Genomic DNA, 21,797 nt, shown 5'->3' with positions numbered 1-21,797 from the left:
GTGAGCATAAAATTCATGTAAAATATTGTCCATTATGTTTACTGGAAGAGCAGGGTGAGCAAAAAATTCATGTGAAATATTGTCCATTATGTTTACCCGAAGAGCAGGGTGAGCATAAAATTCATGTGAAATATTGTCCATTATGTTTACCTGAAAAGAAGGGTGAGCAAAAAATTCATGTGAAATATTGTCCATTATGTTTACCCGAAGAGCAGGGTGAGCATAAAATTCATGTAAAATATTGTCCATTATGTTTACCTGAAGAGCAGGGTGAGCATAAAAATCATGTAAAATATTGACCATTATGTTTACCTGAAGAGCAGGGTGAGCATAAAATTCATGTAAAAAGTCCATGATTGTGTCTGATTGTAATGTTGTGGCTACAACTACCACATGTTTTTCTGTCTGTGCACGATGGCTACTGTAAGCTCCACCTTGCTTCTGTCTTTCTAACCAAGTATATCCTAAATTTTCAATCTGAAAAGAAGAAATTTAAATTATGAAAAAAAAAAAGAGGAAGAATTTGCTGCTACTGAAGTGGGCGAGATAAAATAAAGATTATCAAGCAATCATTCCCAAAAGTTATATTTTTATAGGCAAATAAGATGTTAAACTTTTATGTTTTACTTTAAAATCCACAAAAAACAAAGATCATCACAATCGACACAGCCTGATCAAAAGTGAAGGCTTTACACCAATCAATTCTCAGCACCATCATTGATTACAAGATTCCTCATCAATGGAATAATAAAAATTATATAATTTAGCATCAGGTGATATTTTAAGAAGATATTAAACTTTGAATACTTTCAGATTGTGACACTGCGATGATTTTAATTTTATCAAGAATTCTGCATAAAAATTGCAGTTAAATCAATTTCTTCCTTCAACAAATGTAAATTTTGTTCTGTAGTGATCCCTGTAATATCTGTTTGGTAAATAACAGCAGATAACATGAGACAATTCTCTGGAGAATATCAAACCACTTCCTCACAGATTAATTAATGATTTTTGTTATGAACAAGTTAAACCAAATCTCAACAAATTCATCAGCTATAGCAATTTGTACAAAATCAGTAACGGCTTTATTCATTAATGGATTTGTCAAATAAATTATGTTCAACATCTTTCTTATCACAACTACAAAGCTGCACAGAAAGTTATCATTATTATCAGAGACAATCTTAAAATTGCTAGCTGCATGGAAGTTTGGAATGAATAAATCTCTCTCTTCCTATTACACACACATAAAACAGGATTTAATTTCTCTGACTAAAACAGGAACCAAGTCCTGTAAAATTATACACAAAGATGTGAGTTTCCAATTGCATAACGTCTGCTGAAGCTATAAATTTTATGGCAAGGATAACTGCTTAAAATGACTCCATGTTTTGCATAAGGACAGCCCTCAATTTGATTAGCTAAAAAATGAAATAAGAGTTGAAATACATTCCTTTCCTTGAAAAGAAAGTGGAAATACTATACCAGTATTTCTTTTTGAAGTGTCTCTCCGTCCACGATTATTTTTGATTCAATGGCTTATAAAACTTTGTGAATAGGAGTTTTAGATTCACTATGTGGTATCAGCATATAAACTTGATGTTTGCAATGTCTGTTAAATTATGTTTAAGTTTTATTGGTTTCTATTGATTTGTTCCTCTGGAGTTATAGATGAGAGGAAAAACAATTAAAATGTAAGTTTTGGATGGACGACATGATTTCCCTGCTGTCTCCAAAAACTATTAGCAGAAATGACAAAGTTGTATGTTAGTATGAGAAACCCCCAAAATCCACCAGATATAAAATCTAAATACCCCTTATTGCTATCTGGTGCATAATTTCATATCCTGTGTAAGTTCAGTTGAATTCTGGCAAGATGTTTTCTATGATTTGCTGATTAACAAAATGTAACAAGGACGAAGATGGCACAGATAACAACCCAATATTAAATATGTCATTCCCATCTGTCACAGCAGCTGGACCAAGAGATGGGACACAATTATCCCCCGACGAAGACTGCACACAGACACATAGAAACAATTTCATACCTGTGTAGGCAGAACTATAAGTGCAGCTCCTATCATAATGATCATATACATCTGACTGATCCATATATCTGGATAGATATCTCCATACCCTACAGTAGAAAATGTCACAACCACAAACCAAATGGAATCTACCAAATTAAACTGTTGATTTCCTCCCCTCTGAAGGTGCTGGATACCACAAACACTGAAAAAGTAATACCTTATAATTAATTATGCTAATTAAAATATCTCAATCAACTAAATACTCTTTTTCAAAAATAAATGCAGTGTAAGTAAATTTTCTAGAATCCAATTAGACCACTTGGCCTAAAAATTATCCCTTGAAAGTATACTTGTTTTTTTTAATTATTGAGTTTTGTGTTTACTTTTATGCAAATTTTGTGAAGTTTTTTATGAAATTTAAAATACAAATGTATAATGCATTTGTGTTTCATATATAAGTGCTTTTCAATCACAGCATTCATCCACAAAATTTTTTAACAAATTCTCAAGTCATTGGGTTGCTGTCTCATTGAAATCTACTCTGACATCTCCTTTCATTTATATGTAAATAAATAATACTGATTGAGTTTAAGTGTTTGGACCAGTAACTCCTAAAATGTAATTTATATTACTATACTGCTGTTTATATTTACTTAGTAAAAAAAGCAAGAATTGTAGCACATGATATCATTAACTGTTGTTTATACTTACCTAGTGAAAACAAGGCACAGAATTGTAGCACATAATATCATTAACTGTTGAGCAAGAGCTGAGTGTGCTTTCATCATCACTCTATGTAAATCATTCTGGAAAAAAAATGAATTTAATTTTTGTCAATTTTCAAATGAAAGGAATTCCTTTTCCCATCATGCAATAGCGTGTATACATAGTGATGAGTCCTTATGACCAGATATGCAGGCTGAGAATTTTCCTTAATGGGATGTTATGAAGTTTAAGGAAAAGACTTGAAAGATTCTTTCCTACAGGGAGCTAAAAAAGGGTTCTTTTATTTATCTAATGTCTATAAATGTATTACATTACCGTATCTTAAATCTGACATTAAATTCTGGTGATTAAGAAACACTTTTTTTAATCAAAACTAAACATTATAAATGGAAATGTTGACATCTGGGAATTCTCCAATACTAAACTATAGTCATTACATTATAGTGTTCTAATCTCCAACTTGACATAACAGATAAATACATACAAACATATTCTGTAAAGCTGATTTGGCAAGCCAACAGTTGAAAAACACTGGAATAAACAAATTCCTGAGTTCTGGAGATACCATCTAAGAGAAAAAGTAAACAACCAATTATTGACCTGCTATGAAAAAACATACTCTTTGGCAATATAATAACTATAATCTTCTTTCCATCTAAAGATAATGAGATATTCTTGTGTTTTTTTTTTCTATTTTTTCGTCATTTTGACATGCGTTCGTGATCAATATTTGCCTTGTTTTTTGTCTAATCATCTATGTTCTTTACATCATTCCAAATGTCAGTAAACCTTAGCTTCAATAATTAGTCACTGAGCATTAGGCAGTCATAGTTCTGATCTATAACGCCACAGCAATCTTTATTATAGGTTATTGAGTTAGTTGGCACCAAAATTGACAGATTCCTGTTTTCATATTCCATTAAGGACAATGCTTCTAACTAACTGTCTTCTTTACTGCTATTACAACAACTATAAACGGGAACAATTTCAATATGGAAACTTTTCCCACTGAAATTCAATTCTATGTGATCGAGAAATAAGCAAAAATAACCCTCTCATTAAAATGTTCATGTTTGTGATTTATATTTATGTCTGACAAGATACTGCTATGGATTTAGAATGGGATATTTTTCTCTTTAAGTTTGTGGTATCAAACTAAAGTCTGAATTGTAGATCTGGTTACTATGCATAAAACTGACTAAAAATTAGTACCAGTAATACAGAACTATTTTTCTTGCAGTAAGCAGCTAATTTGTAAACAATATTGAAACCAGGCCAACCTATAATGATTCCATGATGGGGTCATCAACCATAATTCTTACAAGAAAACATAAAATAAATCAAAGTTGGTAGCGAATTCCTCAAAAAGGATGTTTGTCAGTGGTTATAACTTTCCTAGGAATTTTTTAGTCACAAATGAAAATGTCAAAACTGACAAATTATAGTGAAAAGTGTATTATATAATACATAAACTGTCCAATCGATCTAATAAACATATTACTTTAACAGATTAATTTAACAATGAGTGAATTAATTTTAAGGCTGAGTAGAATTTTATAATGAAAAATGAGACAATATGTCTATTTCAAAACACTTGCTAAGATTAAATTTCCTTGTGAGAGATCACCTATGTGAAAGTATTAATGGTTGACAACTTGACACCAGTGTATAACAACCTATCCACAAGGAGCATTATGTAACATGTATTAAATTTTTCAGGCGTTTACTCATTGGAACAATATTACTCCGGAGAGTTATGTGTATCCAAACAATACACAGTAATATTAGACATAACAAGAAAATTTGATTGCAGATTTTGTCGTTATTTCAAACAAAAAAGTTTTTAATTGAACGGTATTGACATTGGCCTCTTCAGGGCATATGATACAATTACAGGGGAGATAATGACTTTTCTAACGTTAAATGTTATTTTTCGTGATGTCAAACTGTGAAATATTGGGAAAAGATGCATTTTTCGACTAATTATAATCATTAGCTCAAAAATGAGTACATAGACCCCTCTTTCTGAAAATGACATTTGGATTGATTATGTACGAAGATTAGTTGTACCAATTTTTATGAAAAAATCACTGATGCATTTTTTTAAATTTGATAAATAAATGCTGTTTTTTTATTAAATCATAAACATCTAAAAAAAGATAAAATTATTTCCAAAGAAAGCATAGTTATGTAAAGAAGATATTTTAAATATTTTACAAAAATCCGCTTGTATTTATCTTTTTTAAACAAAAAAGTTAGGTATGTCTGTCCAAGGATAGTTATGTCCAAGAAACTGAAATTTTGAGTAAATATCTAAAATTACGATCCCATTTATCTGCAAAAGTAGCAATTTTTTTTTATTCCATATTTGAATTGACTAGATGAAAAAAAGCTTGTATGCAAATTTTTGTTGAAAAATCACAGTGGGATCGAAACTGTATGGAATGCCCTTAAAATGAGCATTAGCTGTCAAATACATGTTCACCAATTTGACTCAAATTCTCATATTTTATTTATAACATACTAAAACGTATATCCAAATTACAAAAAGTCTAAAATAAACAATTATCAATGCATGGACTCGATCAACATTTGGTTTGTATTTTAGTCAAGATGCCATCTAATTAACCATCGAGATGACCTCTGAAGACTGCCCACGGTCATATTACTCGATATAAAAATAAATATAAATATAAACAGATAGTGACCACGTGCAATTGGATTTTTCTTTGTCTGTTTGATTTCATAGGGTAGGTTAAAAAGTATGTTCATCTTAATTTTTACTTGTATAAGAAAGATTTTTTTGTGGATCTAATTAGTCAATTAAATGGTTCATCCTTGTTTCAATTTCAATGTTGACATTCTTTTCCTTTTAATAGCCAAATACATGCGTAACCCATGTCCAGCTAAGGGGTTAAATTGAAGGTCACATGAATACGGATTCAATGAGGTCGAATTATTCACTTGCAAGTGAATAATTCATCAGCGATGTTTCTTAGCTTAATCTGACAAAATTGAACCAAATTGGCTTCTAAAAGCGAATTAGTATTTCACTATTTCACTTTCATTAATGATTGAACAAAAAAAAAATCATATTCTAATTTTTTTTAAACTCGTAGCTAATGCCCCTTTAAGAATGTTTTTATGTCTTCTATTATTTAAAAAAACAAACATTGTCTTCCTGCGTTTTAAACCTTAGAGAGATTGTCATGGCCAAGTCATTGTTAATCTATTTGTCAATCCATCAACTAATCAATTCTTAATGTTCCACAACACTTCGTTAGAGATAAACAAAAAACCAATAAATAATACAGATAAAACTATAATCAATACAAAGATCTGATGTCCACTTACTGTGACAAAGAATGGTACTGTGTTTATCAGCTCCAGAATAAACTCCACTGATATGATCTGCTGAAGAATATTGCCCTTAAAAGTAAAATATATAAAATATTACTCCATACAACCATATTAAATCTGAAGAATATTCCCATAAAGAATTAACTGAACTACATAATAACAAGTAAAAAGTTTATGTAGACAATTCCATAAAATATTCATATGCATAGCATAAATTATCTAGGTGGGGAAAGAATGATTCATTTATCAAAAGGGGCATAACTTCTCAAAATGACATTAACTTAAAGGTAAACACCAGAATGGTGGCACTTCTTTATATTGAAAATTAAAATAACAAGTAAAAAGTTTATGTAGACAATTCCATAAAATATTTTGGTTCCTAAAAACTCAGTTAATGACTGATGACAGTTTTCCTCAGATAGTCTGAAGATCTCTTACTTCCCTAACTTTAGAAAGTTTAGAATGAAAAACTAGATGTATTGAAAATCTGAAAATCAATTTTGAATTTGAAAACTATTACAGAAAATCTGTTAATGTCCTTTCAACGTCAAAAGGAATATGTAACAGTAGAAAGCTCATTATTTTTACATAATGTTATCATACTTAAACTTAATGCCATACTTAGTGTATCATATGAAAAGAGAGATTACAAATTATTTATACAGCAACAAATTAGAATTCTATAAACCTGTTTATATTGTTCAATAGAGAATTATTCCAATTGTTCATAGTTTAGAAGAGAGAATTATAGATGTAAATTTTCAGTATAGTTTTTTGATTCATCAATAACAATTAATACATGTAATTCATGGTAACTCAAATTTGTTGGGGAAAACCAAGAATTGTTACAATATCTAAGCCTGCAGAAACAAAGATTAATTACTTAGCAGTAACCTTAAATGTGCTATCTGAGGAATCTTAGCAGTAACGTTAAATGTGCTATCTGAGAATCTTAGCAGTAATGTTAAATGTGCTATCTGAGGAATCTTAGCAGAAACCTTAAATGTGCTATATGAGGAATCTTAGCAGTAACGTTAAATGTGCTATCTGAGGAATCTTCTAATATAAAACAAGAACATTGCATGTAGAATTGGTTTCTGTTTCAAGACAATATTGACTGGCTTGATGAGACAAAACAAACCAATACCAGTTATTGCTTACAATTTTGGTTAATATATTTGGCATGTATTTCTAAAAGTGCATATAATAAACATGTGTACTAAGTTTAAGGCTGATGTTACCACATCTTTGCTAGCTAAGGATTACAATCCAGTCCCCTCCTCTCACCACAACTTCATGGTAAACTACCTTAATCAAAAACTTTAACCTGATTAGAGACAGATAAACAGAAAGATGACAGAGCAGAAAACAGTACTGAAAAACTGGCAATTTTTTTACAGATTTTTTTTTTGTTGTTGTCAAAAACATCCCAAAAGTCCAACAGATCTTAATGGGCTTTGCTCATTGTTAATTTCTGTGTCATTTCGTCTCTTGTGGAGAGTTGTCTCATTGGCAATCATACCACATCTTCTTTTTATATTAAATATATTGGAAGTGGTTTGTTATCTTTTTTATTCCTATTTATTTCATTTGCTATCTCCTGTGTCAGGTTTTGTAATTGTAGTTTTCTTGTATCTGAAAATCAAAAAATCAAACTGACACTAGGGAATACTCTAATGGTTTTACATTAATTGATAAATTACCTATAATAAACCTGGGGATAAATTGACAACTCTACAGTAATGAAAAATGCTTGTTTGAAATCAAAACAAAACTATCAAATAGGTTAATACATTGTATATGTATGGCTTTGGTTGTAAAATGTTTTTTTTTATCAAAATATATGGCTTTTATTGGCCAATACCAGTAAATATGCCATCTTCATTTTTTTACTTTTATGGATAAATCTGCCAGTTAATAAATGTATAAAGAGGGCTCTACACAAATTTTTATGACACATATCTGTATTAATGACCTGATTACATTTATGTGTGTTTAAATCTGTAAAAACTTTTTCAAACAAATGAAGCTTCCGTATTGATATTATGCAGAAACACTAATTCAAAAAATCTAGTGATTGTTATTTCAATCAATCAAATCATTTTCCATTTGTTTGTTTTAAAAACTAAATAGTCATTCCATGCTAAGAGTCGTTATTAATTTTTATCAATATTTACATAAATCCATGTTGGGTGTTTCTATGCATTGGTTTGATGATTTTTATAGGAAGTATCTGGTTTTGTCTGTTTACTCTATGAATGATTTCATCAATTCCTTATTCACACAACTCTATAATTTTATACAGTCAATGGCCTAATGATGACTTTCATTTTTCAATATATCATTCAATGAAAGCTAAAATCAACCCAATTTCACAGAAATTACTTTTATCAAATATTTTTTTGTCGCAATTTAAGCTACAGTTTTTTTACAATTTCCAACTTAAAAAAGATACTTATAGATATCAAGATGCAGGCCCCCTAAGTCAGGAACCTTGTCAGTTATTGTTGTTTTTTCATTATTTTGAGAATGGTGTATTAACGGCAGATCTATGATTTCTGTTTAATTTATTTATCACGTTTATAGATGATTTAGCACTTGACCTTTTGTATAGACACCTATCTTTTGTAGAAGAATGAAGTTGTCTTCTAGATGTCTTCTGTTATTTTTTTTTCTGTGGGTTGCTGTCTAATTGACTTTATACTCCCATTTTCATTTATTCATATAAATGATAAATATTCAGATTTTAAGTGTAGGGCAAGGTCCGCCAAGAACTTTTAAAATTTAATTTTAATTACTATAATGTTGTTTATCTTTCTCATTGACAGATCCTCATCTCCTTTTATTCATATTCTTATAAGTTATTTATATTCAGAATTATAATGAAATTTCATTAATCCTCCAACTTTCTAATTGCAGTAAATGCATTTTCCAATAGTCTCCTATGGTACCTGTACACTAAATATATGTAAACTTTAATAGTACAGTTGTAAGTCAACCTTTTGATGAAATTTTGCTTGCTTTACTGTAATCAAATAATAAATTGTGTTCAAGTAAATACAATGCTAATATTGTATTGGGCCATATGTACTACTGAAACCATAATTAAGTTTTAAGCTGTCACAAGATATAACAATCACTCATATTTGATGGATCAACAGCAATTCAATCTGCTAAATAAACAATGGCTTTAAGATGTCAAATCATTAATAAAATGGCAAACAGCTGAAACAGTGACAAATATTCTGTAGAAAAAACTGTTATGATTTCAGAGGACTAAACACATTTTACTGGAATAACCTTCACCCATTACCCTAATGATTGAAAGTAAATTTAATTCAATCCTATCTGAAATCTTTATAGTAGCAGTCTTCATTATTGATATTGTACTACAAAAGCATTGTTTTGCACATATAGAGCAACAATTTTCTTTAATAGTCATTATCTGTGTAGAAAGGTGACAGCATTTCCTGTTTCTGTCTGATGTATTGAAACCTCAGAGTTAATATTAAAAATTATTTCAAGCATGAATTGGAAATAATAACATTATGACCTTACAGATGGGATACAAAATACAAAATGGGTTGTCTCTGATTGACTGAACAGTGTACCCATTGAGAGAAGACAAACTGGAGTATCTATCATATGGCTGATAACTGAAGCCACCTTATATTCAAAATACCAAGGAAACCATTTGAATTGTCTTTGACAAGATGACATATTATCAATGGTATAGCTAAGATAATGAACAAAGATGGTTCTGACAGATACTTATAGCTGAAAAAATTCATCAAAGCTACAAGGTTTATAATCTTATACACAAGACACTGGCTTCATCTATATAAGACCAATTACTGGGCTAAAATCAAAACAGTTGAAAGGACAACTCAATAACAAACTAAAGAGCAGTGCAAACCAAAAATATTTTATTAAATTGTTCAAAATCTGACTAAAGCCATCTATGCTGGGTATAGATCTAGCTGACAAATGAACAAGGATTGTCTCTGCCAAACTAAAACATGGACCTAACTTATAGCTGAGATATTGAACAGGGATTGTCTCTGCCAGACTGATACATGAACCTACCTTATAGCTGAGATATAAAACAAGGATTGGTTCTTCCAGACTAAAACATGAACTTACCTTATAGCTGAGATATAAAACAAAGATTGTCTCTGCCAAACTAAAACATGAACCTACCTTATAGCTGAGATATAAAACAAGGATTGTCTATTCCAGACTAAAACATGAACCTACCTTATAGCTGAGATATTGGACAAGGATTGTCTCTGCCAGACTGATACATGCCACACTAACTTGAACAGCCCACAACACATCGTCTCTGTTTACAAAAAGTATGTGATTCCTGTAGTAAAGAAAGTATACAAAATAAACATACAGTGATTACCAAATTATGTATGAATAGAATAAGATATGTGGTACACGTCTATGAGACAGTGACTTAAACACATTCAAAAAGGCCCAAAGATATCCAGAGAACATCAAATGTCAACATCACTTTTTTATTATAAAGCAGAAAAAAATTTAGGTAAACATTTTCACAAAAAATTCAATCACACATTTACATGTGGCAGGGGCTAAGCTAGTTTTCTGGAACACAGTCCTCTGATCTTGAAAATGAATAGAGGTCATCACTTCATGATAGACCAATAATACACAATATAATTTTAATCTGGAATGAAATGAGATATTTAGTAGTGGACATATATACCAATGCATTGTAATGTTCATCATGATGCTTATCAATAATTGAAGAACATATGGTGACCTTGAGATGACAGCTTTTGGTGAAATTAGGTCATTGATATTGATCCCACATCTTCTTCTATTCATATATTCAGTATTAACTCTATAGTTTGGAAGCTTATCAATCCAATATCACAAAATAAAACATGTATTCTCTACATCACAATTGGTATCTACACTATCTGCTGGTATTAATGGATGAAATTACTGTAGTCTCAATCTTATTGTCTCTGTCTAAATTGATAAACATATATGCCATAGAAATGTCAGCAATATTTCATACAAATTAAATATTAAAACCATGACAGTCTAAAAATATCATGTGTTAATACTTATTATCTGAATTTAGGACGGTCTTTTCTAGGCTGATACTATTTGAACAGTCTACAGCATACATATTGTATATGTGATTCATGTTTGAACTAAATGTAAAATGAACAAATTTGAAATTCCTATCGTAAGCATATCTAATTGTATTTATGAATAAAAGGAAATGTGGGTTATATGCTAATGATACAGCAACCCAACCACACAACTTATTAAAAAAACATCTAGAGGTAAACAATGTTATTCAGTAAATTAAAAAGATTATGACATGTTTTACATCATAAGGACTTTAAAAGTAGAGGTCCAAGGTTTTGACTACCAAAGTTTTGCAAAGGTCAGAAACAGTTTTGGTATTTTGCAATGGAAATAATAGTGAAGACCAGCAGATTTTCTTCAAGAACAACAACTCTGTTGAATAGTACTTATCAGCTAATGAAAGGACTGTGTATCAATTCATTTGGATCTGTAGGCCTATGTCTCTATGTAAATATTTTCAAATTAACATTGGACACTGAATATATACCCAACCAACAGGAAGTTTAGATGACCTTGAATTACCACCTACTATGACCTGACTGTTAATTTTGAGTGGAGAGAAACATTAAGAGTTGAGACCTAGCAATAGCAGGACTATTTCTAAATTCAGCTGCATGGTTGATGATGATTGACTGTTGGCTGCTTATTAAACATCCAGTGGCAAATATTTCATACCTGTTCAGTATGAGTATTCAGCATGGTCTATAAATCTATGACAATGTTTACCAAACCTTTGAGATGACCCTGACTTACATGTTAATAACAGGATTGTGTCTGAATTCAGAAGGGTCTATAAAAACCCTTGAGATGACCTTGACTTGCCAGTTAACAAACATTCTGAGAGTATTGCATGGCAATACATAGTCCCCTACCGGTGAAAAATTCATTGTACTGGAACAAAATGCTATCTTGATCTATAACTTGTCATGGTGTAAACTATATACCAATTATCAAATCAATATTTTCAAGCATGACGAAAAAAAGTGTGGAAAACTGATTATTTGAGTGAATTTTCTAAGTCTTTCTAAGTCCAAGGACAATAACTCTGCACAAACTCATCAGACCGGAACAAAATTTGAACTTGATCTGATAAAACTATATAACACATATAAGTCAATATCTTGAAGTATGACGAAAAAAAGTGTGGAAAACTGATCAAGTGAATTTTCTAAGTCCAAGGACCATAACTCTGCACCAAATCATCAGACTGGAACAAAACTCAAACTAGATCTGTAAGTTGTCATGAATAAACAATACACAAAATATAAAATCAATATCTTCAAGCATGAAGAAAAAAAGTGTGGAAAACTGATTTGCCAGACTGACAGATGGACAGACAGACGGACGGAGTGCAAACCTAAAGTCCCCTTCGACTTCGTCAGTAGGGGACTAATAACAGGATTGTGTCTGAATCCAGAAGGGTCTATAAAAACCCTTGAGATGACCTTGACTTACCAGTTAATAACAAGATTGTGTCTGAATTCAGAAGGTCTATAAAAACCCTTGAGATGACCTTGACTTACCAGTTAATAACAGGATTGTGTCTGAATTCAGAAGGTCTATAAAAACCCTTGAGATGACCTTGACTTACCAGTCAATAACAAGATTGTGTCTGAATTCAGAAGGGTCTATAAAAACCCTTGAGATGACCTTGACTTACCAGTTAATAACAGGATTGTGTCTGAATTCAGAAGGGTCTGTTAATCGATGACATTGTGATGAGGCATTAGCACTAGCTGAGTCATTGTCGTTACTGTAATAAATAAAAATTCTTCATGTATTTCATTACTATATATTGTTTAAAAATTTATAAATCAAAATCACTTGTAATGCAATCATTTATGCCTTTTGTTCTAGTTACATCTTTCAATACTCAACCCCATATTGGATTAGGCTATGTCATGCAATGTATAAAGAACACAAATAATTTTTTTATAATCAACATATCCTGTTTCAATTTGCATTTGATTTCTTATAGGGATCCAATTATCTCGTTTTCTGAATATTGATGCTCTGAGTCACAATTATGAAGCTTTTTAGTGAATTACAAATAAACAGGATAATATTTAACCTTGATATTGTGTGGGACTGCTAAGTATTATAAGATTTCTATGTTTGAAAATGTGATGATCAAATAGTGAAATTGTATTATTATATATGGTTTTCATGTAATAAAATAAAGGTTTCCTTTGCTTAAACAGCTTAAAGAAAGCAGATTTGCTAAGTTCAGCTCAACAAGCTTACAAAAAGCAGACTTGCTAAGTTCAGCTTAACATCTTACAGAAAGCACACTTGCTAAGTTCAGATTAACCAGCTTACAGAAAGCAGACTTGCTTAGTTCAGCCCAACAAGCATTCTGCTAAAAATGTAACATACTTACAGAAAGCAGACTTGCTAAGTTCAGCTTACAAAGATTACAGAAAGCAGACTTGCTTAGTTCATCTTAACAAGCTTACAGAGAGCATACTCACTAAGTTCAAGTTAACCAAATTACAGAAAGGAGACTTGATAAGTTCATCTTAACAAGCTTACAGAAAGCAGACTTCTTAAGTTCAGGTTAACCAACTTACAGTAAGTAGACTTGCTAAGTTCAGCTTAACAAGCATACTTGCTAAGTTCAGGTTAACAGGCTTTTGAAAAGCAGACTTGCTAAGTTCAGCTTAACAAGTTTACAGAAAGCATACTTTCCAAGTTCAGCTTAACAAGCTTACAGAAAGCACACTTTCCAAGTTCAGCTTAACAAGCTTACAGAAAGCAGACTCGGTAAATTCAGGTTGACAAGCTTACAGAGAGCACACTTGCTAAGTTCAGGTTATCCAACTTACAGAAAGCAGACTTGATAAGTTTAGCTTAATAAGCTTTCTGAAAGAACACTTCCTAAGTTCCTCATAACAAGTTTACAGAAAATAAATATGCTAAGTTCAGGTAAACAAGCTTACAGAAAGCACACATGCTAGGTTCAGGTTAACAGACTTACAGAAAGCATACTTGCTATGTTCAGCTGAACAAGCTTACAGAAAGCAGACTTGCTAAGTTCAGGTTGACAAGCTTACAGAGAGCACACTTGTTAAGTTCAGGTTAACAAACTTACAGAAAGCAGACATGCTAAGTTCAGCTTAAAAAGCTTTCAGAAAGAACACTTCCTAAGTTCATCATAACAAGTTTACAGAAAATAAATATGATAAGTTCAGGTTAAGAAGCTTACAGAAAGCAGACTTGGTAAGTTCAGGTTAACAAGCTTACAGAAAGCAAACATGCTAGGTTCAAGTTAACAGGCTTACAGAAAGTATACTTGCTATGTTCAGCTTAACAAGCTTACAGAAAGCAGACTTGCTAAGTTCAGGTTAACAGGCTTACAGAAAGCAGACTTGCTACATTCAGCTTAACAAGCTTACAGAGAGCACACTTGCTAAGTTCAGGTTAACCAACTTACAGAAAGCAGACTTGCTACGTTCAGCTAAATAAGCTTTCAGAAAGAACACTTCCTAAGTTCATCATACCAAGTTTACAGAAAATAAATATGCTAAGTTCAGGTTAACAAGCTTACAGAAAGCAGACTTGCTAAGTTCAGGTTAACAGTCTTACAGAAAACAGATATGCTAAGTTCAGCTTAACAGTCTTACAGAAAACAGATATGCTAAGTTTAGCTTAACAGTCTTACAGAAAAACAGATATGCAAAGTACAGCTTAACAGTTTTACAGAAAACAGATATTCCAAGTTTTGCTTAACAGTCTTACAAAAAACAGATATGCTCAGTTCAGCTTAACAGTCTTACAGAAAACAGATATGCTAGGTTCAGCTTAACAGTCTTACAGAAAACAGATATGCTAGGTTCAGCTTAACAGTCTTACAGAAAACAGATATGCTAGGTTCAGCTTAACAGTCTTACAAAAAACAGATGTGCTAAGTTCAGCTTAACAGTCTTACAGAAAACAGATATGCTAAGTTAAGGTTAAGAATTGTCAACAGCAGATACCAGAAAATATAAGAATTATTTTCAGTCAAAGTTTTCTTAAAAACTTATAAAATGTGACCATTTAGTTGTTTTTGTGATCATTATGTGATATAATAAGGCTATCCAGATCCTCCAGCATCATGAAAAACAAGAATGTGTCCTTAGTACACGGATGCCCCACTCGCACTATCATTTGCTATGTTCAGTAGACAGTGAAATTGGGGTCAAAACTCTAATTTGGCATTAAAATTAGAAAGATCATATCATAGGGAACATGTGTACTAAGTTTCAAGTTGATTGGACTTCAACTTCATCAAAACTACCTTGACCAAAAACTTTAACCTGGAGCGGGACAGATGGACGAACGGACGAACCAACAGACGAACGAACCAATGAAAGGACGCACAGACCAAAAAACATAATGTCCCTCTACTATCATAGGGGGGCATGAAAATAACTGAAGCAGAAATTTTATTAAATATTGCAATAAAATATTAGCTTTTCAGAATGCTAATTCAACCAAACCTTGAAAAATGTGACCATTTGGTTGTTTTAAAGATCATTGTATGATAACATGAGGCATAATCTAATTTCTCCAGCCTAATGAAATCAACAACACCATGACTTAATATGACTGTTGTACATGTACTACTTAAAAAAATTAACAAAAATTATCAAATATTGCAATAGAACTTAAAGCTTTTCATACTTAATTCTAAACACATCATTATATAATAAATGATTATGTCACTTCTGGATTTAAAGTAAAGACAACTCAAAAAGACAAGAGATATCTTTATTACATCTGGTGTACACAGCTGATTATGGAACTGACAAGCAGATAGCAACAAAGGGAAAAGATTAAAGGAAAAGAACAATTTACATCAGATATCTATATGGTGATCATAATTCTAGATAGATATGTAAATGATCAGACAGAACCATCTACAATGCAATGCCAGCTGGTCACATTTGAAAGCATGAGTTTGTTTGATTGGCTAAATGTCTCTTTGCAGGTATAACTGAATGACTTAGATGTCTGATTTCCTGTTATTACACAATAAATAAGAAATTTCACATTCAAAATGGTTTGGAAACACATAAATGGAAAGGCAGTTAAATGACTGCTTCAGAAACAGGTTTTAGAAGACGTAATTGCAAAGCCATAAAAATACATTTACCATTAGCAAGCCATATTACATTCCTTTCATCCAACCAGACAAAAACAGAATCAAAACCTAAATCTTTTAGATAATTACTGAACTAAGAAAATGTCTAAAAACAACCGAAATACAAAATATATTGTGGTACATGATTGATTAGGACTTTGAGAACATTGTAAAAAAAATTCTGTGGACTCTTTTTATAATTCAACTTTATATATTATAATATTTTAGTAAATAGGAACAGTAATTAGCTGTTTATTACATTTTATCTCTAAGATCACCTGGGCTCTCGATCATAAAACCTTACTCAGTACTCGGAGTACAAAATTTGTGCTCGAAACAACAAATCCAGTGTTTTGATTGGCTGATTTCTGAGTCTGAGTACAATTATCGTACTCGAAAGTTTTATGACCGCAAGGCCTGTTCAACAGTAGGAACATATGCTCTGTAAAGAACAGACGACACTTGAATGTCAATTTTCCTGGTAAATTCAGATATTAACACAGAAATCTAAAAGAAACAGATTTACCTAATTACTATCATCTTTTCTATTCTGCAATTTAAATAAGTTACCTTAATTAGTAAGGGATAGTGAGTACATTACTACCAGACAAACTGCCAACTGGAGTGCACTATGATACAGTCAATGTTATATTTGTGTAATAATTATATAGATAATTAGCTTCTCATTTTGCATACTATTTCATAACAAACACATTCCTCCACAGATATTACAAAATAGTTTATACTATTTATATAGGGATTTTTCTGATGAGAAAAATTGCATTTATTTAAAAAATGAAACATTTTCCCTAGAAAAGATTGTGAAATAATCAGTCAGAGATCAATTATGAGCTTGCCCTTTTAAGTGGACAAAAATGTGGACATAGGTCAATCATTAGATGATCATATGGTTTATCTACATTTTTATTTTATCTTTATATTTGTATTGTTGGATTGCTGTTTCATTGGTGTTTCACTCCTTTAACCCACCGATTTTCAGAAATCTTCCGTAACTATTAACATTGTGCACAGCCTATTTCATCTTTTGATCTGTTTAAATTTGGGGCTTGGACTTAATCATATCTACAAACAGGACAAATGTGGGAAGGCATTTAGTATCCACAAATCATCCTATACAATTCTGTGGATTTCAATCAACATTTAAAGAATTTTTTCTGCATAAAGGACAGACACCTATTTTATTTTTTGGTCAGATTAATTTATTGGATTTCATACATTCATATCTGCTAAACATAACAAATGGCGGTAGGCTTGTTGTATACGGCAATAGCTGCTTAACCAGTCACTGGATTTCCAAGTGATTATACATATTCCACTCTACAACTTATGGCTCTGAGCTAAAAAATAAAAATCAATCTAGAAAAATGCTTCAAAATATCAAACTTTGGTATGCTTTACTTTGATTTACGGAATGACTAAAACTTACATAGGTTGATCCAGCAACATATGACAAACAAAATTATCTTTTAAAGTTCAGTATTATCCAGAAGAACGATTAAGATTATTAAATTTTCAAACTGACATTATGTAAGTAGCCTCTGGATTGTAACACAACTCCCTCATGGGAGGTCTCATTACAACATTAATTATGAAAATTAATTTCAGTAACACAAAACACCTCAATAAAGAACAATAAAGAAACTGTTCAGGGAATCAATGATATTAATAAATATTTTATCAGCGTGTATCAATTTTACAAGCTCTGTTCATTTTCATGGTTGTGTAGTTGACCTGTACGTGATGTATTACACCCAACATTTTAACAGCTCTAATCTATATACCACTTGATTAAAAAAACTGCCTCATTAAAGATCAAATCATCATAAAAAGGGGTCTATGGTTGTCATATACTATTTCTTTTTTTTTTCATCAGTCTATCACAAATTATAGCTTTTTTTCAGATGACATTTAGAAAGAAATTTCCAAATTAGATTGCAGATGAAATAACACCTATTAGTGCTTGTTTAATTTGATTTTACTTGTGGAACCTTTCTCTTATAGACTACAATTTGCTTATGGAGTGACAGGAAGGTCATAAATTAAGTCTGTAGTATCACAGACTCTCAATATTCTATTGTTAAATCTTAAATCAGTCTGACAGAAGCGTAAAAATGACATTTAATCTTTAGAACGTTAACGTCAAATAAATTTAGTTTACGAATATGACTGTCTTGTAGTCTGAGGTCAGATGTTGGAATCTAATGTAAACCAACTTAAACCATTGTTGTGATGTCAGCCTATTCATTTACCGTGGATTCTTTTTCTAGAATCAACTCTTCCTAAATCTGTCTCTGAAATGGATTCACCAAATTATTTTCAATTGTTTCTTTTGTGTGCCTAATTTCATTAAGTTTGAATTGGATAATTTACTGATTTCTGTTCACTAATGGAATTAATTTAAAAACTTACCTCTAATTTTTGTAATTTTTATATGCCTTCACTGGGAATCGAACCCGTCCTTGAAATCTGTTATGTGTGACTGATATCAACATATCGATGAAACCTCTCGATTACCAATGGGTTACAATTTCAATTTTATATATAAATAAACATATGATATTCATCAGGACAACAGACACACAAGGCTTGTACCTTTATATATACATAATACGCAATTGTATAGTATAAGTTGGTAGCCGCGAGGTTAGCATGGTTATGATCAATGAGTTAAAGAGTCAAGTTAAAGGTAGGGATTTGTCGGTTTAGGTTCGAATCCCTGTATTCTCTTTGATATCCCTATTCTTTAGTTTTTTCTGTTTTTTTCTTGTTTTGTATGTAATTTTGGATTTTTTTGTAATAATAGCGAGTTTTACCGTTTATTTTTGGATTATTATTGGCTATTTCACATATTTGAAATGAAAATGATTACATTCAATTAGAGTAAATCGTGATGTGCCTTAAGAATTAGGCTTCTTGATAGAAATTTCGGTAAAATACTTATTATATATAGTTTATATGTTCTTTGGTCAGGTTGTTGTCTCTTTGGCACATTCTCCATTTCTATTCTCAATTTTATTAGAAATAAGTTTGAATATGTCTTATTTTGTAAACACATATAATATTCAGATGCCTGATAATTTAAAGGCAGACATGTTGTGTTATATTTGTATTTTTCTAACCAATGAGTTGTGATCTTAGATTAAATAATGCATTGTTGAACATGATAACATGGTTATTTAAACTCACTTACAATACCTTCTAATTAAGAAAAGGCTTTAATTTTGAAAAGACATTAAAACACAATAGTTTAAGTTATAGATACAACGCTTATTCATTGTATCTATATTACTTATTTCCCTGATACTTTATTTCATGTTTAGCCCTCTCTATAGCCCACTTCGCAGCAATCTAATATCCCGATTTTCAACTTTATGTAGTTAAATTAAAGAACCTTAGTGAGCGCGCTCACATACCCCACGTCCCCACATTGTCATTGGAGAAATAAAATAAGTGTAAGAAAAAAAAATTGTATCAGAAAAAAAAATTGAATCATAATTTCCTGTCAATATGCACATCTACATAGTATGTCCTTATTATCTACACAGTTTCATGAAATTCTGTTGTGTGGTTTGAGAGGAGTTGCGATGACAAAAGTTTGCAGTAGTATATTGGGCAAATAAGTTCAAAGGGGCGTAACTCCTGGAAAAAAATTGAATCGTAATTTCCTGTCGATATGCACATCTACGTAGTATGTCCTTATTATCTGAAAAGGTTTCATGAAATTCTGTTGTGTGGTTTGAGAGGAGTTGCGATGACAAAAGGTTGCAGTAGTATATTGGGCAAATAAGTTCAAAGGGGCGTAACTCCTGGAAAAAAATTGAATCTTAATTTCCTGTCGACATGCACATCTACGTAGTATGTCCTTATTATCTGAAAAGGTTTCATGAAATTCTGTTGTGTGGTTTGAGAGGAGTTGCGATGACAAACTGTTGCAGTGTACATTAAAGTAAATAAGTTCAAAGGGGCGTAACTCCTAGAAAAAGAATTGAATCGTAATTTCCTGTCGATATGCACAACTACATAGTATGTCCTTATTATCTAAAAAGGTTTCGCGAAATTCTGTTGTGTGGTTTGAGAGGAGTTGCGATGACAAGAAACAGGACTGACGGACTGAAGGACTGACTGATGGACAGACGGACAGACAGACGGGTCAAAAACATTATACCCTCAGCAACTCGTTGCGTGGGGTATAATAAGGAAGGATCCAAGTTTAACATATTCCCAACAATTTATATTCAATATTCAAGTTATTTTTCTACTCGCTAAAGCTGCTCAAACAAGTTGGTTTACAGTATTTCTTCTCATTAGTCAACTGAACTTAGTATAATTCCCTTTTCAAAATTTAACAATTTGGAGATGTCTGGAAATTACTACATAGTAACTACATGAAGTGTTCAGCCATGATTCTTTATCTATATTATACATTTGTATAATAACTATGATGGATGGACCAGGTAAATGAATAATTGAATAAAGGTAATTGGAGAAAGGAGCAACAATCACTGAGACACCAAACCAACAAAAAAAAAAAAACAATTATCAGATGTTGTCTATAAATCATCACTGGGCACCAAACCAACAACAACAACAACTGTCTAAAGGCTCTAAAGAGCCTGTGTCGCTCACCTTGGTCTTTGTGCATATTCAACAAAGGACACTCTCCAACATTGTAGGTGAGAATAGAATTCATGACAAAAATCTCTATTTTGTTGAGCTTGTTTTGCTGATCATTTAGTCTGTTTAGTTTCTCTCTATCTTCTTTAGTTTTTGCTCAAAACACAAAAGAGGGTAAAAAAAATCCTCATTTAAGGGCAATCACTTTTATAAAGAGTGACAGTCTACATTTATATCGGCAAAATTTGACTTATTAGTAGATCTTGCCTTGCTGATCATTTTTGTGATTTAAAGTGTCTTACTCTATTTAAACCCTATTTATCTATTATAATTTTTATCCTATAAGGCAAAACGCAAAAAAATGGTAAAAATCATCATTAAAGGGCAATAATTCCAATAAGGAGTTGTCGGACGATTTCTTCAATAATTTCTTAAATGTAAGTCTTGTCTTGCTGATCATTTTTGCTTATTTAAGTTTCTATCTATCTATTATAATTTTTAAGATATAAGGCAAAAACGTAAAAAAAAAAAGTAAAAATTGTCATCAAAGGGCAATAACTCTTATAAGGAGTCGACTGTCGATTTCAACCATGCAGACTTATTTGTAGAACTTGTCTTGCTGATCATTTTTGCTGTTTTAAAGTTTCTCTCTATCTATTATAGTTTTCAAGATAATACACAAAATTGAAAAAATTGGTAAAATTTGTCATTTAAGGGCAATAACTCCTATAAGAAGTCGTTTGACAGTTTTGACATATTTGGACAATTGGTAGAGCTCTCAACATTCTGAA

At 31.4% G+C, this 21,797-nt stretch overlaps 1 protein-coding gene across 4 annotated transcripts in view; it reads right to left on the bottom strand.

Moving 5' to 3' along the window:
- LOC127729368 (potassium channel subfamily T member 2-like) overlaps positions 1-21,797 on the bottom strand; it is a 117,721-nt gene that overhangs the window by 48,191 nt on the left and 47,733 nt on the right. For 3 of the 4 annotated variants that reach the window (XM_052237148.1, XM_052237146.1, XM_052237147.1), the window contains exons 4-10: positions 12,907-12,999; positions 10,374-10,482; positions 6,111-6,185; positions 3,241-3,324; positions 2,742-2,836; positions 2,049-2,232; positions 313-477 (exon numbers count right to left, since the gene is read on the bottom strand). In XM_052237148.1, the coding sequence (XP_052093108.1) occupies positions 313-477; positions 2,049-2,232; positions 2,742-2,836; positions 3,241-3,324; positions 6,111-6,185; positions 10,374-10,482; positions 12,907-12,999 (805 nt within the window). Of the gene's footprint in view, positions 1-312; positions 478-2,048; positions 2,233-2,741; positions 2,837-3,240; positions 3,325-6,110; positions 6,186-10,373; positions 10,483-12,769; positions 12,798-12,906; positions 13,000-21,797 lie in introns of those variants that run through there. The other variant, XM_052237149.1, reaches the window with a different exon arrangement.

This window comes from Mytilus californianus, unplaced genomic scaffold, assembly GCF_021869535.1.
Source record: "Mytilus californianus isolate M0D057914Y unplaced genomic scaffold, xbMytCali1.0.p SCAF_2, whole genome shotgun sequence".
Classification (NCBI taxonomy): domain Eukaryota; kingdom Metazoa; phylum Mollusca; class Bivalvia; order Mytilida; family Mytilidae; genus Mytilus; species Mytilus californianus.
Note: the sequence above shows the minus strand (reverse complement) of the source record. Positions and strands in the feature narration are given on the sequence as shown.